We start from the raw sequence: 25,565 nt of genomic DNA, 5'->3' as shown, positions 1-25,565 counted from the left end.
ACTGACGACGATGAGACTATCATATGAGTGGCTACATCGCCGATTTCCTTTTCCGTCGTGCACATCCATCCCACAGCAACCGCTTTTTGTTTTGGTTTGTTCGGGTTTGTTGGGTTGTTTGCGTTTGTTCGGGTTGTTCGGGTCACGACTGCAGGATTGGATCATCAGCATGATGATGTTCGACAAAGTCGAATCAAAACAAAACACAAAATGTGTTAGGGTTTATTTTGGTTTGTTCGGTTGTTTGCGTTTGTTCGGGTCACGGCTGCAGAGTTGGAGGACGAGTGAAAGTGAGACTGAGAGTCAAATGTGTGTTAAATATAATAATAATAAGAATAAAAATGTTTTCTACCTAAAAAACGTCATGCGCCCACATAAGAAACCTTTTTATATTGTAAGAGCAATTTCTTCATTTTCGTATTTCGCGCGAGTTGTGCTCACTCGATCTTGTGATCGAGCTATTAATCTGGGCGTGTCCTGCTCCCTATTCACGCACTTCAAAGTTTTCGGGAGCTCGCACTCTCCGAAAATTTCGTTCTATTGCTCCGGGACCGTCGAAGGGAAAACATCGCACTCTATTTCGATTGAGTTAGACACTTCTCGCATCGATCTGAATTTTTGGGCTTGGCCACCCGAATTTTTATCACCTTTCTGAAGAGAAGACCACGAATTCGCCTGGTGACCGCCGTTCATTTATCCCAAGATTCCCGGAGAGAAAGAGACAACGAGGGATTACACTACTAACAAGATAAGTCAAACGACCGAATTTTCCACCTCTCTCAAGGAAACATAGGGAGGTCGACCCCTCCGATTTTGATCTAATTTATATATGGTGTAGTACATCGAAAACTAAGAGACACGTATTTTTTCTTATCGGCCCATAAACGGTTTAACGGGGTGAAAACAACCCCCGCAGATGGGCACCTCACGGGGTGGTTTCTCAGTTTTGCATATAAGCACTTTATGTATTCGAATGAAACCAACGCTAAAATATTTATATTGATAAATCATCGAAAACGCGCCCAAGACTTTTTAGGGGAAAGGGTTTGTAAGGGGTGAACAACCTCTAATTCGAAAATTTTATTCTGTACCATAAAAACTATTCTTCCGATTCGAACGGTACCAACTGCATTTTGTAGAGGTCGAAAAATTAGTCGATACGTGTTTCGGGGTTTTTCGGAAAAATTCGCTTTTAAGGTGGTAAATCACCCCTTTCGTCGTAATACCTTATATCATTATAAAAACATTTTTATTCTTAATTATATTGTTGTACGCGTAGCACAACAACTTATATATATTATTGGAATGTGTTCAAACTCAAAAATACATATTCAACTACCATCATAATACGTTAATATATTTTTCAAATTATTATTAGTTTTTATAGTCCGTGCAGTAATGGTATGCATCAAAAAAGTGTTGTAAGCAAAGTAATTTCTTACACCACGAACATCTTATTATTGCCAATTTCTCACAACCTTGAACATCACATTGAGGTCTCGATGATTGTCCGAAAGAAAATTTGACAGGGTTGACAAATTCTTCAGTTTTATCGCTTGTAAACCCCTTTTGTACCAAGCATATCGAAACAAATTTTGATACCTTGGAGAAGATAACTGATTATGAGATAAAGATTGCAATTTGATTATATTATTTCTTAAAGGTAGTTTGAGATCATAATCGAGTAACAAGACAGCGTCTGAAAAATGTCGAACAAAATTCTTCCATATGCTGAATCCATATACATCGAATGGTTGACTCCTTCCGGTTGTACCTTTTGGTATGATCATTGTTTTGATGCTTTTTCCAATCGGTGTAACCTGCCTGACTACTTGTGTGCAATGTCCACTCCATGAATCTATCAAAAGTACGCTTTTTGAACCGATGTTCGGGAAAAAGACCTTTTCCAGCCACATCTTAAAGTGATCTGCAAAATTCAAGATAACGTTTGTTTTAATTTTTCTTTCATATGTAGGATTGACAGATTTTGAAACAATTTTTTTTTCTTATAGCTGAAAATACAAAAGAAGGTAGGGTATACAAATACCTGAAGTGAATTTTCCTGACTTGGAAGCAGTCAAAAAGATATTACTTGGTTTGAATAAGGTCGTCTCTATAATTGGTCCAAATGTTCCGGAAGGTTCTTTCAAAACAATGAAAAGTGGCGATAGTTATTTTCCCTCTGCAGATATTGTGGGCTGTATAGTGTAGCTGTGAGTTGTCGAAGACACTGACTGCACAAGGCATTCGATTTGTTTTGTGCCTTCTACTGCCAATGTTCGTCCTGAATGCATTTCTAATTGAAACCCACTTTGGTCTGAATTGTATATGTTTTGTAGACCATATTGTTCAAGAAGAGATTTAATTTCATTAACGAAGTTATCTGCATCTCTTTGCAAATCTGCTCCTTCCTCTGCAGTTTTTCGGGTTACAAATTTGTTAATTTTTCGAGATGTTATACGGTGAGCTTTCTTAAATTTCAACAACCACCAATCGGAAGCCTTGAACCGAACGTCTTCAAATCCCATCTCTTTTTGTGCTTGTAGGGCCCACCTCCGAAGATCCACATCATGAACAATTAAGCTGGCATCAACAGCACTCTTCATATTTTCCAATGTATATTGAGATATGCGAGCTAGTTTTTCCATGTATGTTCCGCCTTTGTTGAATTGATGAGCCCAACGTTTTAATTAACTTTTAGATGTCACTTTTTTGAATCGGTGTTTAACAGTGTCTACGCTTAAGTTTTTTTTCCTTCCGCTCCTCCAAAATTCAACTGCTCTTCTTTTATAATCATAGCTCAAATCTTTTTCATCGGTCGAACATGTATCGTATGGTGTTCCCCGACTTCATTCCATCGCATTATCTTCTATAGGATTCGCCTCACACTCTTTATTAGGCTCTTGAAAATCTAAAGTATTTTCTTCAATATATTCCATTCCGGTAAAATCTTGCATACTTTGCAGTAAAAATTTTTCGATATTTTCTTTCAATTCCCGCTCTTCATTATTGATTGGGCTTTCAGCAATGCTCATCGCTTCAAACGTGATCAATAAAAGTCGTATAACATATAATGGATTTACAATCATTTTGTATTACGCGTGCAATAGCGGTGTATATTTCACTTAAATATCCCGTGACGAACTGATATTTGTCTCCAAAAATTGCTTTGAGGAATATGAAAATATACGCAACACCCAAGCCAGATAAGCACGCTTGGCAGAACGATAAACAAGGAGACAGATGGCACAAGGCTACAACCTACGCACAACTATAACTATGCACATATCTATCTTCCGAATAATAGTCATATCACGATAAAATCACGATCAAGACACTTTGGAGTTTGGTAATCGGCGCTGGATATCAAGGCCGTGATATTTTTATTCCGTTGTACTCTGATGTATCATTTAAGAGTATGGATTAGTCGACTAACCTCACTTGGAATTTTTGAAATTGAAATTCTCTGACACGGTTTGACCGATTAAAAAAAGGCTCTGTCAGCCTACGCAGAACGATGGCAAAAATCGACTGACAGAGCCTTTTTTTAATCGGTCAAACTGTGTCAAAGAATTTCGATTTCGAAATTTGCAGCTATCTCTCTCGCACTCACGGTTGCGATATACCGACTGATCCATCCTCTTTATATAAATTTACAGAGCGTAGCATGGAGTGTTCACATCATTTAATATGGATATACATACTATACTTTATAATTAAATCTAATTTTCTATATTTTTCTGAACGGGGCTCTGCGGCAGGAATTCCTTTCGAATGTACAACATTCTATGGACTATAGCTTATCACATTTAAATCTATGCTTTATTTCCTTCATAATAATTAAATCGTAACTCACAAAGGGGCGATGTGGAAATTATCGATATGGGGATGATCTCGCGTAGAAATATGGTCAAAGGTAAACTTATTTTCGAGTTTGAAGACATTCCAATGATATATATAAGTGGTTGTGCTACCGTACAACAATATAATTGAGAATAAAAATGTTTATATAATGATATAAGGTATTACGACGAAAGGGGTGATTTACCCCCTTAAAAGCAAATTTTTCCGAAAAACCCCGAAACACGTATCGACTAATTTTTCGACCTCTACAAAATGCAGTTGGTACCGTTCGAATCGGAAGAATAGTTTTTATGGCACAGAATAAAATTTTCGAATTAGAGGTTGTTCACCCCTTAAAAACCCTTTCCCCTAAAAAGTCTTGGGCGCGTTTTCGATAATTTATCAATATAAATATTTTAGCGTTGGTTTCATTCGAATACCTAAAGCGCTTATATGCAAAACTGAGAAACCACCCCGTGAGGTGCCCATCTTCGGGGGTTGTTTTCACCCCGTTAAACCGTTTATGGGCCGATAAGAAAAAATACGTGTCTCTTAGTTTTCGATGTACTACAACATATATAAATTTGATAAAAATTGGAGGGGTCGACCTCCCTATGTTTCCTTGTCAGATCGGCAGGAATTTGGCGTTTCCCGTCGCATCTTCGACGGCCGTCTCATTGAATTTTTGTTTGTATGATCGTGTGTGCGAGGATGTGTGTGTGCCTGAGCGAGCGAGCGCAAATCGACGACAAAATGATTCGGGCAATTTAATGTTCAATTTTTCTTTTCGTTTTTATTTGTTCTGACCATCAGGTTGAATTTTCAAATGTATATCATATCTCTAGTGAACTCCGCCTGCACTAAATAATACATGCATAATTTGTGTTCTCGAATTATTTTTAATCATTCTTTTCTTCATAGTATGTGAATATCGCCTCAATTCCATTATCGTAACCTTTCGAAGGCAGTAATATCTTACAATATTGTTCACAGGTCATAAAAAAGATGTAAAAAAAATTTCAGCCCGATTATCTCTGGTGCCACGATACCGAATATTTACCCTTTTAACACATATTTAACCCTTTGAGTGCACACTTCTTGCGTTTTCTATATGCTTGTGGGATCAAAACGACCCAGTGTGTACTTTAAGGGTTAAACATAATTTGTAAAGATCTAAAATCGACATTGAATATTGTGAATAATACCAAGGGATCCTGGAAGTCTGAGAAGAATCGGTTTTCTTCCTAGTTTCTGTCATCATAGAGTGAGAAAAGACCTTTGATGTTTTTTTTTTTTTTAAATTTAAACGCTTCTTAGATCAATTTCATAATGTTAAAACTTGGAATTATTAATAAAACACGTCCTCCGATTGATATCATAAATTTTAGTGCTGTACGTAACTCAAATGGTAACTTTTTTGATTCATTAGAACTCTCTCAAGTTCCTGACGGTTCCCCCATAAGAATGAATATTCCGAATTACCCTTAAATACTTGACCTCGAATCGATATCATAAGTTTTAATGCTGGACGTAACTTACAAGGAAAGTCACCTTAGTGTACCCCCACAACCTGGGTTGAAAAAATTACATTTTGTAGTTCACATCTAAGTATATACCCTCACAAAAAATTAGCTGCCCACTCGCATATTTAAGGAGTGAAATTAATTCCTCAAAATCGGTCGTTTTTTCGTTTTTCGTTGATATCTCCGTAACTAAAATAGATACGGCAAAAGTTTAAATGGCAAATTTATTCGTTTTTCAGTGCTTTGCAATAATATATAATCGTTAATTGTATAGCTTTTTATATTCATTTTATTTTCATAAAAAAACGTGTTTTTTTGTACATTTTTCTCTACTTTTCCATGGTAAACCTAATTATTCCGATTCGAAATTTAATCATATCAATCTATATTGGTTTTTTTCCGACACAAGCGCTCATTAAAAGGAGTCAATTTTTTCAAACGCAAAATTTTTAATCAATTTCAACTGATAACATGTTTTCATCAAACTATGAGGTGGGTTTCTTAAAATACGTTTTATTTTTCTATGATATCCTATCTATTGTGTTAAACACTGATATATCATTAAGGAATAAGGCTCTAAACTAAAATAGATACGGCAAAAGTTGAAATGGCAAATTTATTCATTTTTCAGTGCTTTGCAATAATATGTAATCGTTAATTGCATAGCTTTTCATAATTATTTTATTTTCATAAAAAAGCGTGTTTGTTGTACATTTTTCTTTATTTTATCGTCGAAAAAGTTTTTACTTTACCTGAAAATAAAACAAAATTAGAAAAATTATCAAATAGAAAATGAGTGTATCCAGGTATGCGTTCTACCCTTGCCTTAAAATACTCATGAATCATTTACCTTTAGTTTAGTTTTGTGCATCCATTAATTGTAGTACAAGCGAATAACTATCAGATGATATTTTCCATGTTATATAAAACTTTATTCAATATATATATTTCCATATTATTTCCTAGAAACCTTCAATTCATGTATTCTCGTTATTTAGATGTCTAGGACTCATGACAAGTAGAATAGAAAACCCTGCCATGCACTTATTAGTTCTTTTACCTTCGTATTATGGAATGTATTCATTACAATAATGATACTCCTCAAAAAAATGTTTGAGACACAAAGGTTTTTTGCACCACGCACATGTTATAACAACTAAATCACCACAAATCTGACATCGTGGTTCCGAATTATCTCCAAAACCAAACGTCACAGGATTAATAAATTCAGGGGGTACTTTTTCTATATAGCCACTTTTGTACCATGCGTATTTGAACATATTAACATAACGTGGAGAAGACAGTTGATTGTGAACAAGTGACTGCAGCTTAATAATGTTATTCCTTAAATGTAGATTTATATCGCTACCGGAAAGAATAGCTATGTCTGAAAAGTGCATTTGTCCTGTTGTTCCTATTGGAATAATTTCTAATACAATTTTTTTATGAAGAGGAGTTACTTCATTAAACTATCCCTGGACAGTGTCCACTCCAAGAGTCGATCAAGAGCGCGCTGCCGTCACCAACATTCGGAAAATAGATTTCTGTTAGCCACTTTTGAAATGATCTGTCGAAAAAACGAAATATTTAGTATGATTTGGTTTGCTATATTTAATTTGCCGCCCGTATATATTACTTGAATAGTTCATACCTGATGTTAACTTTCCCGATTTTGATGCCGAAACAAAAACGTTTCTGGGTTTAAACAACGTTTTTTCTACATGTGGGCCAAAGTCACCACTGATTTCTTTTAATACAAGATATAACGGCGAAAGTAATTTTCCATCGGCCGATATCACTGGTTGAATCGTATACGAATGGGTTGTCGAAGATATGGATTGAACAACGCATTAAATCTCTTTTGATCCTTGGTTTGCAAGAGTGCGACCGGAATGCATTTCAAATTGGAATCCACTTTGGTCCGATTTGTAAACGTTTTCCAGACCAATGTCGTTGATAACGTTATTTATAAACTCTTCAGCCGTTTTTGCAAGATTTTTTGAGTCTTCTAAAGTTTTCCTGGTAATAAACTTTGTAATTTTTCGAGACGTTATGCGATGTGCTCTTTTGAACTTATTCACCCAATTTTTTGATGCTTTGAATCGTGCATCGGAATTCATGAAATCTTTATGCGCGGTCAAAGCCCATCGTTGCAAATCAATATCATGTATGATCTTGCCACATTCAGTTGCTTCAATGAAGCGATTTAAAGTATATTGAGATATTTCATTCAATTTTTCTTTATAAGTCCCACCTTTATTTATTTCATGAGCCCAACGCTTTAATTGTGTTTTAGAAATATCTTTTCTAAAACGATGTGCCACCGTACGAATATTTAAATTTTTTGTTTTTCCACTTCTCCAATACTCCACAGCTTTCTTCTTGTAATCAAATGAGAGTTCATCTTCATTTTTTTTACAATGAGATCCATCTGGTTCATCGGATGAAATTGAATCCCATTCCAATTCACTATCTTCTACACTTTCAGGCTCATGGTGTTTGAATTGTTCTTGAAAGTGTAGAGTTTCGTCTTCTTCAATTTCAATTCCCGTGTATTCGTTTATGCTTTCAATTAAAAACTCTTTAATTGTATTGGCTAATTTTATTTCACTTTAATTCACCGGTGTTTCGGGCAAATTCATCGTCATAAAATAAGTCGACAAAATATGTATGACATTCGTTGGATTGATATGCATTTTTAAAAAAGTTCGTAGTATTCAATACGTACTCAACAATGCACACCTATGATCAGAGAACTTTAGTGAACGGGAACCGCTTTAAAACTAACTTAAATGTGACAACAATGAGATTATATAGAGCCTTATCTTTTACTGGGGTGCGTCACGTTTCGGCGCAACCGTTTCGGCGCGAGGACGTTTTGGCGCGGGACGTTTTGGCGCGGGACGTTTCGGCGCGGGGACGTTTCGGCACGAGGACGTTTCGGCGCGAGGACGTTTGGGCGCGGGGACGTTCTGGCACGAGAACGTTTCAATAAATCAAGTTGTTTCAGTTTCGATAATAAATTCATTTCCGTGGTAAAATAAACTCTTGAGCACTTTTATAAAAAAGCGTTTTTCACAGAACGAAGAAAAACAGTAAACTGACGGTGTGGGACCGGACAGTATACATTGTTACATCCATGTTATTGCGAGAAGACTGCATATTATAGTCTTTCTAAATCGTATGGAGGTCGATTCGCGTAGAATGTTTTTGAAAAACAGTATTCACGGTTCTCCCATTCGAAAATAAATCCACTGAATGAATATGGCATTCCATGCCAAATCGACCATAATAAAATAAGAGTTATTTCGCAGGATACGGGATGAGATGGTACTCACGATGATTAACTTAAAATTTTAATAGTCATTCTCGGGGGGCGAAGCCCCCCGAACCCCCCACCGAGGGCTCTGGCCTCGGCCCCCGCGGGGGGCTTCACCCCCTGCGACCCCCATCGCCCGTGTTTCAATCCTCTGCGAGGGTTTAACCGTTTAACATCGACAAAGTGTGTGTGGGTGTACGGAGATGGATCGTTTTTGTTAACTATTTATTACCATTAACGCGCTCGAAATAGTCATATAAAAAATTTTGGGGTCTATTTTATTAAAAAAATCGTCATTATGTTCAATATCGTAAAAAAATAAATACACGATGAATTTGATAATTCAATCACATGAGCGCGGCTGTACAGTCGCGCCGAAACGTCTCGCGCCCAAACGGTTCGTGCCCAAACGTCCCCGCGCCGAAACGTCCTCGCGCCGAAATGTCTCGCGCCCAAACGTCTCGTGTCGAAATATCCCTGCGCAGAAACGTCCTCGCGCCAACATGTCTCGCACCCATACGGCTGCGCCGAACCGGTCGCGCCAAAACGGCCGCGCCGAAACGTCCTGCTCCGCTTTTACTGATATATTACTGTTTAACACAATAGATAGGATATCATAGAAAAATAAAACGTATTTTAAGAAATCCACCTCATAGTTTGATGAGAACATGTCATTTGAAATTGATAAAAAAATTTGCGTTTGAAAAAATTGACTCCTTTTAATGAGTGCTTGTGTCGGAAAAAACCAATGTAGATTGATATGATTGAATTTCAAATCGGAATAATTAGGTTTACCATGGAAAAATAGAGAAAAATGTACAAAAAAACACGTTTTTTTATGAAAATAAAATGAATAAAAAAAGCTATACAATTAACGATTATATATTGTTGCAAAGCACTGAAAAATGAATAAATTTGCCATTTAAACTTTTGCCGTATCTATTTTAGTTACGGAGATATCAACGAAAAACGAAAAAACGACCGATTTTGAGGAATTAATTTCACCCCTTAAATATGCGAGTGGGCAGCTAATTTTTTGTGAGGGTTTATACTTTGATGTGAACTACAAATAGTATATTACGACCCTAGGCCCGAAAGTTGGATTTCCTGGCATGTGCTATATGAAGGCCGAGGCGAAGCCGATGCCTTCATGTCGCACATGCCAGGGCATCTAACATTTGGGCCGTGGGTTGTATATTATTTTTCTTGATCCCGTAGCCGAAAGTACGTTCAATAATTACTAGCAATCGTGAGGGGGAGGGGGGGGGGGGGGGCGCCCGACTTTTGCAGGACCGAGGCGAAGCCGAGGTTTTGCTGGTCGGGGCGGGCATTAAAAACATAAACAAAAATTTTGTAAAGAAAAATAAAAAATTTTCAAAAAAATTCATAAATATTGAACAAATTGAAAAATGTACTATCCAAATTACATGCAGTATAAAAATGCTGCAAATTGAAATTTGCAAATTGCTTCCTCAAGATGATCAAGATGCACGATGCTCAAAGTTTCCTCTATGAGGTGCTATATTTATCATCTTGGCTTCCTCATAGAGGAAGCTTTGAGCATCGTGAATCTTGATCATCTTGAGGAAGCAATTTGCAAATTTCAATTTGCAGCATTTTTTTTGTATACAAGGAAATAATGTAAATACATTATTTTCTCTGCCTTCTTTTACGAACTTTAATTTATCTCTTTGTTTAAATCCATAAAAAACAACTGAATGACGAGCCATCAGAAAAAACAGTTTGCAACTTTCAATTTTCATTGTTTTTCTATTTACACTGAAATTGAATAATTCTGACAACTTTGCTGAAAAGTATAGAGGAAGTACAGACTTATACATAATATCTTACAAGATTTCCAAAAATTGAAGCGGTTGGACGATTTTTTGAAAAATTCATATTTTCGTAAAATTCAAAATGTCATAAAATTTGAACCACTCAACCGATATTCCCCAAATTCAACACCAACCTTCCTATTATGATAATCTATTTATAAAAAAAAAAATTATTAATAAATCTCTAAATTTTCAAAAGTTAGAGCGTCGACACCCTTTTTATGAAAATTTCAAAACGTCGTCAGATTCGTAATTTTTTACAAATTCTGACAAAATTATCAGAGAATTTTGCAGTATCATAACACACACACGCACGCACACACACACACACACACACACACACACACACACACACACACACACACACACACACACACACACACACACACACACACACACACACACACACACACACACACACACACACACACACACACACACACACACACACACACACACACACACACACACACACACACACACACACACACACACACACACACACACACACACACACACACATCCGGACATTTTTTCTAGATATGATTTTTCGATGTTTTGGAACATTTTGAGCACATTTTGAGCACATTGACATTGAAAACTGGAAAAAAAAATTTTTCATCGTCACAAAGCTTCCTCGATGAGGAAGCAAAAATAAAAAAACACACACGAAAATATCACACAATAATACAACAATATTATTAGAACAAATAAACAATTCGCTGATAAATGTCTGATTTAAAGTATCATGATAGTTAACAATTTCTATATGAATATTTTCGGCTATACTTGACAATTTATATGAATATGTACTGCTTTCCTATGAACCTGGAATCTGGAAATACAACATTATTACGGACGACCATGTTCATTTGCCGGTTACATTATTTTCTGTTTTTGCATCTGGACGAACAAATGTATGTTATTCGTCCGGATTCATGGCAGTATAGCGCATAACATGAATGATGAAAGCTACGCTATACGCGCCCGCTTGAAGCAAATAATGATGCTTGGCAACGAATAAACAAAATCATGGCAACGAATACAGGCTTCACATTCATATATCGAAATGTCTTTTTTTAAGAAAGGATCACCGGCCGCAAAAATATCGTCAGAGCGCACTGAAGTTAGCCGAGTCAGCCCGCAGCCGGCCACGAAAAATGCTCTTCCCGGCCTGAAATGCGGCCGGAAAGTGCGTACTTTCGGCTAGGGGAGCAAGAAAAGGTCGAAAGTACGCACTTTTGACCCCAATTTCAGGGCCGAAAGTTCAACATTCCTGCATTGGTAAAAAAAAAACACGCTCGCTGTGACAGCGGGCGCAAAAATTTTTTTCTTGCTCCCCTAGCCGAAAGTACGCGCACTTTCCGGCCGTATTTAAGGTCGGGAAGAGCATTTTTCGTGGCCGGCTAACTCGGCTAACTTCAGTGCGCTCTGACGATATTTTTACGGCCGGTGATCCTTTAACATTCCGATATATGAATGTGAAGCCTGTATTCGTTGCCATGATTTTGTTTATTCGTTGCCAAGCATCATTATTATTTGCTTCAAGCGGGCGCGTATAGCGTAGCTTTTATCATTCATGTTATGCGCTATACTGCCATGAACCCGGACGAATAACATACATTTGTTCGTTCAGATGCGAAAATAGAAAATAATGTAACTGAACTTATAAAATGAATATGGTCGTCCGGAATAATGTTGTATTTCCAAATTCCAGGTTCATAGGAAAGCACATATTCATATAAATTGTCAAGTATAGCGGGAAATATTCATATATAAAAATTGTTAACTATCATGGGACTTTGAATCAGACATGTATCAACGAATTATTTATTTGTACTAATAATATTGTTGTATCATTGTGTGATATTTTGTGTGTGTTTTTTTACTTTTTGTTTATGTTTTTAATGCCCGCCCCGACCAGCAAAACCTCGGCTTCGCCTCGGTCCTGCAAAAGTCGGGCGCCCCCCCCCCCCTCCCCCTCACGATTGCTAGTAATTATTGAACGTACTTTCGGCTACGGGATCAAGAAAAATAATATACAACCCACGGCCCAAATGTTAGATGCCCTGGCATGTGCGACATGAAGGCATCGGCTTCGCCTCGGCCATCATATAGCACATGCCAGGAAATCCAACTTTCGGGCCTAGGGTCGTAATATACTATTTCTGCACACCTCAGTCGAAAGATAACATTTCTGCGCTGTTAAAACTGCACGCGCTTCATTTGTCTCGGCGGGAGCAAAAACTTTTTTCTATATTCCGAAATGTTTGACGTAATTATTTTTTTTACTTTTGACGTTTGAACTGATGACGTTTTAACTTTTGACGTTTGCTTACGTGTTTTTTGAAAGGTTGTATCTAGTCATCCGCAAACCGTACGAATAAGGTTATGTTATTCATTCGGAAATATGTTATGGAAATGCCATATTATTTCCAAGCACTATTATCAAAACAGTACAAATCCGAACGAATAACATTCCTTTTTCCTTCCAAATAAAATCAATGTGACAGCCAAAAATAAAGTGACCAGGCTGATAAAATGAATATAGTCGTTCGGAATAATGATCTATTTTCAGGTTCATAGGAATGCAAATATTCATATTAATTATCTTTGCTAATATCTTGTTTTTTTGATACCTGCCCCCCCGACCAGCAGCACTCGCTTCGCTCGTGCAGCAACTGTCAGGGCAGGCATCAAAACATTTTCTATCGATAGATGCGTATTTCGGAAGAAACGTACTTTCGACCGGCTATGAAGAAAAATAGTATACACCACACGGGCAGAAATTTGGTAGCCCTGAACTGCGCGTCAAACTTTCTGCCCTTGTGGTGCAATATACAGGGTGTCCCATTTTAATCTTACACCTGACTTTTCTCGGAAAATATTGCTCGTATCAAATATTGTGTGGAACAAAACTTTTAGGGGTTGAAGGGGGACGTTTGATAAAAATTGGTTTGTGGATCCAAAATTCAAAATGGCGGCGTTAGAATGGCCGACATATTTTTTTCGAATGGAAACATAACTTTTTTTCATCACCAAAAAATTTTTCAGCGGAAAAACCAACAACTTTTGTTGGAAAAATTTTTTGATTAAGTTCATATTTTTTAAGTGAGAACATCATTTTCAACTATTTTAGAGGTATCCAGGATGTACCGCGAAGAGATCTTTAACGTACCAAGTGCAAGTGCGTTTGCGTATAAGGAGCATATCAACGATTTCGTTGGGACTGGAATCAGCCATTGTTGCCAATTTTCAGAATTTTCCTCTAATTTAAGAACTTTTAAAAATTTCGAGAATCAAGAATTTTTCTCTGATTTAAGAACCTTTACAAATTTTCGATTTCGTCTCTTGCTAATGGCTGCGGAGTCAGAAGATAAACGTTTCAATCAATTTTTCATCCGTGGGCGATCACAATGACTTCTAAAATAAAAAATTCTTCTCTGATTTAAAACTCTAAAGTAAGAGAACTACGCAAAGTCAGACTACGTCAGTACTACCAATGATGTTTTCTTTAATCTCTTACAAAGTGAACTTACCTCTAATCGTACGCGAGGCTTACGCTTAAAGATAATTTTACGTAAGCGAGACTTACGCCTACTTTTGAGTTGTAAATCAGAGAAGAATTTTTTATTTTAGAAGTTCTATTATTAAAAAAGAAAATAGTATTTTACTCCAAACGAAAATCCGATTGAATAGCACCCGTTTCTAAAATTACTATTTTTACGAAATTTCCCGCATTTTTGCAACGCTGCCGTAGCGATAATTTTTCACGTAAACGGCTTTAATACGGTTCCAATTTTTCATCTAGGTATATTCTATCAATAAATATACGAATATTTGTATATTACAACGTTCCGTTTCATACACAACCTCTCAAAGCTACTTTGTTTCTAAAAAGTCGCTGTTTTCAACCAACTGGGAATTTTATCTACCTCAATGAAATGGCTTGAAATTTTCAGGGAATGTACCTTATTCTATACCCAAACAAGGGTGGGGCTTAAAAGTTCGTTATTTTTGGTCTTCTAACTTTTGAGCCCCACCCCACATTTTTTTCACGTTTATGGCACTATCATTGACTTTTTTAATTACACCTAATGAAATTACTCGAATTTTGTATCATGTCAAAGAAAAAACATAAAAAACGCCATGGAAGTGAATACTTGTATGCGTTTTGCTGACGCGACAAATTATTTCCGCCGATGAATTAAAGATGTTGTTGAGTCCCGAAACGCAAAAGATGATAAATTTTCACGACAATAAAGAAGCTCTTTATTGAACCATTAAAATTAACAAATTAAATGTAGTCTTAAGAAAAGTGATATAACTTTACGATAATTTTTTTTTACCTCTAAATTTTTTAATATTTACAATATACTGAAAGTAGCGGAAACCAAAGGAAGTTAATGGATTAATATTTCTTCCATTTATTCTAAAAATTGTTCCTGACAAAATGTTAATTTTTTAGTAATGAGCTTCTTTATTGTTATGAAATTTTCACACGACTTTTTTTAATACTTCACACAAAAACATACCACATTTCCAGAATTTTATCATATTATGAGTTTCGGGACTCAACATACAAGTATTCACTTCCATGGCGTGTGATTGCACACACTCTACGTTTTTTATGTTTTTATTTCAACTTGATATAAAATTAGAGTAAATTCATTGCGTGCAATTAAAAGTCATTGATAATACCATAAACGTAAAAAAAAATACGGGAAACTGGAACATTTCGAAAATTCATAGCTCACTGACCAGCTAAAACCCATTCTAAAATTTTCCAGTATTGTTTGGGTATGGATTTAGGTACATTCTCTGAAAATTTCAAGACCTTCCATTGATGTAGAAAAAATTTTACATAATTCTTTTAATCAGTCTCAAAATATTAAAGGAATTACGTGATCTTAAAAGAAAAATAAATCACAATGATAGAAAAAAAAATAAGTTTTTTAATTTTTTCTACAAGAAATTATTTGAAGCCCATTTTGCAATAAGGCTCAAAAATTTTGTTTTTTAACACAGAATTTTGTGAATTTTTTTGAAAAAAATCGAAAGTGTCCCATTGAACTAAACACCAATTTTTTGACTAAAAATAGCTGAAAAAGCATAAAAGAAATTATTTTTCCATTTTTCAATTTTTATTTAGAAAGAGGATTGAAAATAATAAAAAAAATGACCCGTATCAAGTGGCATTATCATAATTATAGTCAAAGATATACATTTTTTAAGCAAAAATCGATGACTCCGGAATGAGTGATCGTCGTTGAATTGACATGGAATGACCCATATACAATGTCGAGCTGCTGAGTGTCAAATTGATACCCTGCCGGAAAATTCATAAAAAAAAATTCGGAAAAAAAATCTAAAAAAATTATGGTGACTAAAACAATTGCAGTCGCAACTTTTTTTTACACTCGAAATCTAATAAATTTCGAAATCTGTGAAATCTAATAGATTTCGAAATACGCGGCAATTTCCAAAGTTTTTCTTTTTTTGCTGAAAACATTTTAATTCTGCGAAAAAAACCGTATGAAACTTTTCCAAAAATAAAATTGTAGCCAAGACTTGAGGGTGTTTGAGGCTCGCAGAATTGAGGGCAAAATTTTTTATCTGAAACCGGAATCCAATTGAGCGGAAATTAAAATGTCAAAACTGAATATTTTTGAAATGACGTAGTATCCATAAAAAAAGCCTTGGAGACTTAAAAAAAAAAAAAACCAATAAAGCTGAATGTTTCCCCTTTAAAATGCGTCCTCTTGCAACCAAATATCTACACTACCGGTATACTTGTACAAAAAATAACACAAACATTTTTTGGGACTTTTGTCCGGAAACTTTTTCTTAGAAGTGTATGTGTTTGCTGTACAATAAAAAATGATCGGTAATTTGGATTAATGTTCTCAACAACAAAAGCGTGGAAGCTGGGTTCGAACGTACTACGCGCAGAGATTGTCAAGGCTTTAAAAAATACCTCACGAGATCTTCGAACCAGGTACCAGACGTATAGTGCGACAGGTATGGTACAGTAGAAAAAATAAAGAGCCCACCAACCCGGTTTGTGGTTCATAGAATGCATCATCCGGCCCCATACACTCGACTATACGAGCATTTGAGTACCCCCGAGTGATTAATGGATAAAAAAATTATGACAAAGCATTAAGTTAATTTTTGGACATGCACTTCAGACTTCAGATGAAGAAAAAATGTATGCTTCATTTTCTTTCTGTACCTGAGGGATTCTCTGTCAAACCAGCCACTTTTTTCGATCATCTCAGATTTGCCTCATAATTGGCTATATCAAAGTACTACTAAAAGGCACTCTATGTGAATTTGTTTAAATTTTCAAATTCATAATTTTAGAAAATACAGCTTTTTTCAAATGAATATATCGCGGAAACTTTTAGTCACTGACTCGAAATAATTTTTGCATTCTGGTAACGATGTTTTTTTTACCTAAAGAGGGATAAATTATTTATTTATTCAGAAACAGTCATTTTTTCCGTCTGAAAAAATTACAGTTTTCCAATAAGTCTGACGATATCGCAAAACAATCGCCAGAGTGGCACGGATCGAGGTTCTAGGGTAAAAAAAAATGAAATCACAAAAATTGATTTTTTTTATTCAAAAACAACACAGTCTTTTTTGACTGAAAAAATTACAGAGTTTTTCAGTATGTTTGACAATCTCGCGGAAAAATCGCCAGAGTGGTACAAGTCGAGGTACCGGTATAAAAAAATTAATTTGTGTGATTTAATTTTTTTTACCCTAGCACCTCGATCCGTGCCACTCTGACGATTGTTTTGCGATATCGTCAGACATATGTGAAAACTCTGTAATTTTTCCGCCAAAAAAATGGCTGTTTCTGAATAAAAAAATAATTCCCCCCTTTTTCCGTAAAAAATCACCGTTACCAGAACGTAAAAATTATTTCGAGTCGTCTGTTCGAAAGCTAACACGAAACTACAACTTTTACGTGATAACATTTTTTTTTTCCGTTAGTTCAAGTTTCTGAGATATAATCATTTGAAAAAAAAAACAATATTTTCTAAAATTATGAATTTAAAAATCTGAAAAAATTCTGTGTATTTTAGTAGTACTTTGATATAACCAGTTATGAGGTAGATCTGCGATGGTTGAAAAAAAAGTGGCCGGTTCGACAGAGAATCCCTCACCTATGTGATCAAGGTTTGGTAGCTTGTAAATTTAATATTGTAATTAATTTTTTTTTTTATTTATTTCCATTTTTTTCATGAAATATAAGTTTTCGTCTTTTTCGTGGAGGTATTACTCCACTCTTCCGAATGAGAGATTTAGTACTCACACTATTTTCCGCTATTTTCATACGACGAATTTCGAATGATTCGTCAGCCCATTGTTTTGCGACATCCTCGTCGTCAGTGATAATAATATTATCAAAAAGAATGTCTGGTGACATAGACCACAACTCGAATCCTACTGCAAACTGTAAAAATAATTTAAAGTTAAATTAAGAAGATTGAAAAGTCTTGTGAATACAAATTTCACGCTAGTTGTTATATAGTAAAAAAAAATATAAATATGTAAATTGAAAAAAGTACTCTTCTGAACTGTGAGAAAATAATTTTTCATGTCGTTAAAACTCACAACCGGTAACATGCGAAATGGATGTTCATCATTGTAGTAGTGAGGATTGTGAATCAGGCGAGGTTTCCATTTTCCTTTATAGTTTGGATTGTTTATTAACGCAGGTGACCATTTTCCTTTATAGCGAGGATTTTTTTTCAGTTTTTGTTTGTAAGGGCCACAACCGGTAGTTTCTTCGCATTTTGGATTTGGTATATCTGGTGGTCCCCATTCACCATCCATATCAACATCCCAATCATCAGGTTTAACAGAATCTGGATTAGGAATCATGGGAGGTTCATCTTCAAGCCAACCGTCCGGCATCGTGTCATCTTCGTCAACAATTTGAGCAGGTGCATCTTCATCCCAATCCTCAGGTTTTACTGCCAATGGATCAGGAATTTTTTCTCTGTTATCCCAATCCTCGGGTTGTACGTCATCTGGATCCTCAATTTCCAAAGGTGGATTAACCGGTGGTGTGAAATCATCGAGCAAAGAGCCTTCATTCACAATTTTATTATCAACTTTTATAATGAACGTATTATCAGGTTTTAATACAAGCGTGTAAAGATGCGGGATTTTGTCTTTGAAATAATCCTCAAGTCTCTCTTTAGGTTTCTTTGCATGTTTCTCCTCGATCGTACCATTTAATGGGTTCTTATGACGAAATATAAAATGTAATTTATGGTCATTGTCACATTTGTCTGGTCCAAACATAATCGTGTACGGTGTTTTGTCATTGAAAGTTTTCAAATCTGCATGCTCAGGATGCTCAGTCAGAAGCTTCAAATAAGCACCACCGCACTCTTGCCCTTCTTGAAAATTTACTTCATATTGAACTACCAAAGGTTTGTTCAAAAAAGTAAAAGGCGTGCTCAAGAACGTTGCAATTGCAGCATGACGTGCTTTACTCTTCAAAACCAGGCCTAAATCACCATCTTGTATGCTTCTCGTTGGTTCCTCAACCGACCAGATTCCTGCCGTTATTCATACTAATTATAAATTAAGAATATATATTCTACATTATAATTATTATATATTCTATATCTATTTATATTATATACGAATTCGTATCAATTATACATCAGGAATTTCATTTTTTAAGTATGACTAGATTTTTCAAAATTATTAACTCTCGACTGCTCGCAGAACAAAAAAGACGGGAGTTATTCGTTTCACGACGATTAGCCATGACACTTTAACACAATTTTTTTCAGGAAAGATCACACTTGTCTTTACCAATTTTTGCTTGTGTTTTCTATATGTGACGGACAGTGTTCTTCAACATATTATATCGAAATCTATGGTGAACTCAATTATCTCCCAACCTTACACGGTTGCACACTATGACTTTCACTTCAAGGTATTATTTTCGAATAAAAAATGATGAACTCTGAAAAGTGTGGAATAAAATAATGTCTCAAAGAAACATAAAAACTCCCGACTGAGAAACTCCTTCATTTAAGGAGTTTCGGTACAGAAGTCAAAATATTAAGAAATTGATCAAATTTGGTGATAATGTTCTTCAACATCAAGTGCGAAAACACAAATTTTTTCAAAATTTTCTTCTACTTAGTTATCGAGTAATTACGCATTAAAGCAGATTTTTCATGCCCGGAATGTATACCTATATATATGGAAACGCTATGCTTATACACGTAAACTTTAGTGATCAATTACTAGATAACTGTGTAGAAGAAAAATCTTAAAAAAATTGTATTGGCAAATTTGGCACTAAAGAATATGTTCACCAAATTTTATAAAATTCTAAACTTTTTGAAATTTTTTATGTTTTTAGCATGGTTTAGCATGGCAACATTGTATCGCCTGTACCGAAACTCCTTAAGAAAATAGAAGTAAACTTTACAAAGTCTGAATTAAAATAGATGTCAGGCTTTCCATCGAGAGATGTCTTTACTTCTTATTCAATGATTTGATTAGAAACATCTCCCGACATCTATTTTATTTCAGACTTTTTAAAGTTTACCATTATTTTCTTAAGTGGAGAAGTTTTTTTAAATTAGATCTTGTCCTGCAATAAACTATTCTTCTCAAAAATACTAAATTATACATTTATTTACATATGGGCAAATAATTGCTTATCTCCCAGGAGTCTGAATAAATCTTGAGAATCTTCGAGAGTCTCAGAGTGAGCAACGTTTGCAAAAATTTTAATAAATACATAACTTAGCATTTTTCGAAAGATTAGTCTTTCGAAGGGTCCTTCGAGGGATGTTGAAAAAATTAGTCATCCTAAAAAATGAAATTTCTAATTGGTGCCCCACAAGTGAGAGCCAGTGCTGTAATTACACGAATATGCGTTTTAAAGAATTCCCAATTATATAAGCTTCTAGAGTTATTTCTCCATTCACCAAAAAACTATGTGGAAAATGGCTTATTTTTTAGTGGACTTCATTCATGTGGTATGATAACGTTTCCTTTACCTCACAGGTCCAGAAAAAACTCAAAAGAATGATTGATTTAATATTAAGAATTTAGAATTATTAATTTAATATTAATATTAATATTAATAATTTAGAATTGTGTTCTATTATTGTTATTCTTGTTCTGTATTTGTAATATCATCTATATACTAAATAGTACACCACAGAGGAAAAACTCCAATGTAAAGTTATTAAAATTGACAGTTTTTCAAGTCATTTAGATTCCATTTAATGAACTGTGATTGATGTTAAGCCTGATGAAATATAATATGACGATCCTCGAATGTTGTCTTTGATGAATCCGAAACTCTTAGAATAAAAATTCATACTTTGCAAAGAAATTTTAAACATTGGTGAAATATACAAGATTAATAACACAAGTGTATCATGAATTTCTAAATAATATTAAAATAAAAATCTTGTTTAAAATGAGAGTCAATCAGCACAATTTTTGGAAGAATATAATGCTTGAAAAATATTTGTATCAAAAGAAAGTAGGCACAAGTATTACAAGGAACAAGGGAAAAATGAAAATGAATAGCTGTTGAAGGAAATGGATGAACTATAAAATAGTTAATATTACCATCATATTTTGAAATATCTTCATCCGTATCATCTTTTATAGCTTGTGATATTTGCCAAGTTTTGTTGAATCTCTCGACATCATCAAAATGTTCAGCAATGTAAGCAAAACCTCGAGGAATTGGACTTGCATAGACAGGTTGTTGTTCTAAAGAAATCGTTCCTTTTTCATCATGACTTTGTGTAGCAGAGAGACGATAGAAGGAAACAATAAAGAGCAGAACACATGTACAAGCTACGAATTTCGCCATTTGTTGTCTCTGTCAATAGAAATAACACAAACACAATGCAATATGAAAAGATGTGAATTTTTTCTGAAAATTATCACATTAATTGACCGGGAAAATGTCAGATCTAAATTAAGTTGAGGAAAATGGAAATAAATCACATTAAATTTTCTTGATAGAAGTTCAAAATATTTACCGATTATAAATTAAACTATCATCAAATATTCGATTCACAGGACGATGGCATAATTCAGATAACCCGTGATAAATGAATTCACGTATTGCATTTAATTAACTTATAAATTATAATCTAATCTGTTTATACACGTAAGAGTTCTTTTTTTTACACTCTCCTCGTGTGTGTTCCAAAAGCAGAGAGGGCCGAAAACATGGAGTTTAGGAGCAACGAAAACTGCGAAAGCTATCACCTGGGGAGTATTATCAAATGAGAAAGAAGAAGAGAAGAGGGGGGAGACTTCAAAAAATTTGTATATGTATGTATGACCCGTGTGTATGGCTTGGCTTATAGCGTGTTTATAAGCAGGGGTATGGATGCTCCAATGAATATTGAACACCTATAATGATATTTCCACGCGGGCGTGTTTGAAAAATCATTTCCAACATTAAAAAAATGCACGAGTTGCACAAAGTTATATAAAACTAGCCCCTTGATTTTGACTTTCGCCTTTTTTTTAATTCATTATGATTTTCGACATTAGTCTGTGAATGTTTGATTAATTTAAACGTTTGGTAACCAATATTTTTTTATAAATAAGTCATTGAACGTTTGAACGTAAAGATAGCCGACATATATACGTATATTGCGTGAAATAGTTCGGATAAAATACTTAAATCGATGCAGAATCGTCTGGTAGCGACGAATCCATGAAACATAGTCTTTGGTAATCAATTATTTATCAATAAAACGTAGATATAAACTATTCACTAATAGTCAGCTGATGGAGTAAACTTGGCCGACCAAGTATTCTATTTTTCGACTAGTTTCATTTCGCATCGACTTTGTTTATAGAAAATCGTCTGGTGGTGCTTGGTAGTTTAAATATAATCTTTGGTGAAATCCTTCGTTAACATCAATTGAAAAACTATCGGAGATCAGTTCACGAGAACGAAGTGCTCTGATTGGTTATCGGAGTCAGGTTGAACGGAGCAAGCATACATAAGTTTTGTTGCTGTTGTCACAGTCTTACATACGGGTTTGAAGTTCTGTATAGTTAGCGGAATAAAACAACAATTCTTATTTTTTATTGTTGCTATATCTTGGGAATTATTCTCGCAATTTTTTGCCGTTATTATTATAACGTTCAAAAAACTATTTTATTAATAGTAAATTAAAAAAGATTGGGCGTATAGTTGGCGGAAAGTAACTTGAAAATCGTTTATTTTTTACAAAATCAACCAGAAATTATCTGGGAAATGCATGTGTAATATTGAATAATTTATGAAGTGATTTTTTTATCACAATAACGCGAAAATTGAATCAATGGATTTTTCTGATGTATACCCAGCTGACCCATCTTCCATATTGAATGTACGTGTAGGATGCGCGCACTAGTATGCGTGTTTCTTTAACTCGCCATCTAATACCGCTCATACATTAAAACTCACTACTCAGTAATCGATTCGGAATATATATTGGTGGAATGGAGGATTAGAATATCAATCAAGAGACTCGGTAGAGTCTCGGGACAAGTACATTGACAGCCCTGTCGTCTGCTGGCCCGAGGCTCTCGCCGAGATACTTTCTCTGAATAAAACGATTCGCCATGGTGGGGGTAAAATTGGCATGTGATTTTATTGAATTACGAAGCTCAGGAGCCATTTAGCAACTTGAAAATTGAAGTTTAAGCCAATTGAGTAATTCTCTTTCGATTCCGCCCTAAATCAGCATGATCGGTGGTGTAATTGCTGAGAAAAAATTTTGCACGGGCTCAAGATTATGCAAAAGTTACCAACACATTCAAGAATTTATGCGTCTGCATTTATAAATAAACACCATCAAAGGCACTTTGATGCTCTCGAGTTTCTGATTGGTTGGATCTGACGACATCCATTTTTAGACGTTGTGATTGGTTGTTGAAATTGGTTGTTTATGACCGGAAATCTGACGTCAACTTCAGAACGTAGCACACGGCAGCACAGCAGACATCAAGAGACTCGGTAGAGTCTCGGGACAAGTACATTGAGTGTCATAAAGTTAGCCGGGCAACTTTGAATTTTCAACTTTTTAATAATTAATATCTCAAGGTGGTCGCGTGGTGGTCGATGGTAGCGCAATTAAAATGCTTGGTGGTTTTTAATTTTTAATAAATACATCATTTTAATTTTTAGCATCAAGTTAGCCGGCCAAAATTAATTTTACTGTGAAAGGACTTGGATAATATGCTTAATCGATGCAGAATCACTTGGTGGTCACAAATCGACAAGTTACAACCCTTGGTAATCAGTAATTCATTTAATAAACATAAAAAAAAGAATTCAATATTCAGTCTAGAAAATCCCCCGTGGTGATGCTTATGGTGACGTAATTAGAACGCTCTGATTGGTCGGTGAAAAGATTCAACGGCCAAATGAAAAAAATGTCGAGGTGAGATGTGAAAAGAAAGCGAGCGTTTACAGATGCTGAACCTAGATGTCGCACTGAGCATTTTCATCGATAATTTTCACGATTGGCACGATTACCGAATTTCCAAGTGAGGTTGTCAACTAATAGGGAGATGGCGATACCCGAATGCGGTACGGGGTTTGTTTTGAATAAACTGAGTGAGGTTATTAATTTGGAAATGGTTCTGAAGATTACTAAGTATACAAAATAAGTTAAACGAAGCTATAATAATAATTTAAAATCAATAATAATTGTTTACTCGTTTCTCATCATAATAGTTTAACATTATTGTTGTTCCTGTCCTCAACTTTTTTATACAATTCATCATATATGCACTCGGTTGTTCGCAATGGCAATGCATGTTTCATCGAGTTTTATATGAATTAGTAATTTGAATTAAACGAGAACATAATAAAAATGCTTTCGATTTATTTTAGTCGCTTATTGTTATAAACGTAAAGTATTTAATTTTATTTTCGCGAAAATGTATCTTTTTCATGACTTTATAATTCGTAGTAATTGCGAATTAATAAAAATAAAATGATTTAATAAACTTTGGAAATATTAATGCAAACACATTCAAGAGCCATATTTGTATATAACGTTGCTGCGTTATTTTGATGTAAAAGCTGGTAATCAACAGACAATCGGTTACTCCATCCTCTTGACTATTGCAAGGTTATCTCATGTTGCTCAATATTTGGCTCAAGCAGATATCCTTTCAAATTATTTGTGTCGAATGAATTGAAAAAATATTTGAACTTACAAATAATATGCTCTGCTATGATTCAACTGTTAGATTTTATTTTCTTAAAGAGTAATGAGAAAACAAATCTGCGAGGATCTGCACTTGACACAAGCTCGTCACTGTCATGGTGTAAAAGGTGCGCACAGCTCTCTATTGATGTTTAAAGATAAAAACACCGAATGCAATGATGCCCCGCCGCAATGATGAACTCTTGAGAGACTCCTTGAAAAAAAGGTGACAAAACATGGTAAGATGAATCAACAAGACAAGCATTTTTTCAATCTTTATTTTCACATTTGTTAAATTCAATTGGAAACATCATAATTTTACCAATCTCATTTTTTCACCAGTTGCAGCTGTATCAAGTTTTAAATTCTTGATTTAATATTGTGAATTACTGAAATCGAATCTATACAATACATTCACTGTAGAAATCATTAAAATGCAATTGTTGGAAGCTTAAATTTCTAATTCATCTAATCTGGAATATAAATCATTGCTGTGTATATCTTTATTCATTTGTTTTGAATGCAAAATTTACGTCGTTATTTTATTTTCTTGGATTTATTTGCAGAGTTCGGTGGTATCCCTTCCAAAAGAACACGAGGAGTTCTTTTAACAATAAAACATAAATTAGGAAAAAAAATTAGATTAATGGAATTCAATTCGCTCGAGTAACAAAAAAAATAATTAAAAAAACATGTGCGACAAGCGAAAAGCTTGTAACGATGGAAATGTAAAAAACGTATAACGTGTATGCAATTCAATAATAATAAAAAAACCTTCAACTTATGGTGTCTTACAAGGAAAACA

General features: G+C 34.9%; 1 protein-coding gene and 1 long non-coding RNA gene across 13 annotated transcripts in view; one reads left to right on the top strand and one right to left on the bottom strand.

Annotated features, from left to right (window-relative positions):
* The window catches only part of Cnx99A (Calnexin 99A), an 86,317-nt gene extending 64,484 nt beyond the window's left edge, over positions 1-21,833 (bottom strand). Inside the window, exons 1-5 of one of the 3 annotated variants that reach the window (XM_043410950.1) lie at positions 21,578-21,833; positions 21,156-21,414; positions 18,150-19,105; positions 17,848-17,988; positions 16,498-16,623 (exon numbers count right to left, since the gene is read on the bottom strand). In XM_043410950.1, the coding sequence (XP_043266885.1) occupies positions 16,498-16,623; positions 17,848-17,988; positions 18,150-19,105; positions 21,156-21,405 (1,473 nt within the window). In that variant the 5' untranslated portion in view covers positions 21,406-21,414; positions 21,578-21,833. The remainder of the gene's footprint in view (positions 1-16,497; positions 16,624-17,847; positions 17,989-18,149; positions 19,106-21,155; positions 21,415-21,577) is intronic. The other 2 variants (XM_043410952.1, XM_043410951.1) reach the window with 2 other exon arrangements.
* A 1,243-nt stretch (positions 21,834-23,076) lies between these two features.
* Positions 23,077-25,563, top strand: LOC122406081 (uncharacterized). 10 transcript variants are annotated; one of them, XR_006259901.1, is made up of 5 exons: positions 23,160-23,174; positions 23,731-23,838; positions 23,957-24,135; positions 24,821-24,999; positions 25,327-25,563. It is a non-coding gene; the product is annotated as an uncharacterized lncRNA (long non-coding RNA). The 10 variants fall into 10 exon arrangements; XR_006259899.1 differs by lacking the exon at positions 23,160-23,174 and adding an exon at positions 23,077-23,091 and having other exon boundaries at positions 23,731-24,135; XR_006259896.1 differs by having other exon boundaries at positions 23,731-24,135.
* The last annotated feature ends 2 nt before the right edge of the window (positions 25,564-25,565 follow it).

This window comes from Venturia canescens, chromosome 2 (genome assembly GCF_019457755.1).
Source record: "Venturia canescens isolate UGA chromosome 2, ASM1945775v1, whole genome shotgun sequence".
NCBI classification, from domain to species: Eukaryota; Metazoa; Arthropoda; class Insecta; order Hymenoptera; family Ichneumonidae; genus Venturia; species Venturia canescens.
The sequence above is the reverse complement of the archived record's forward strand: the minus strand, read 5'-3'. Positions and strand labels throughout refer to the sequence as shown.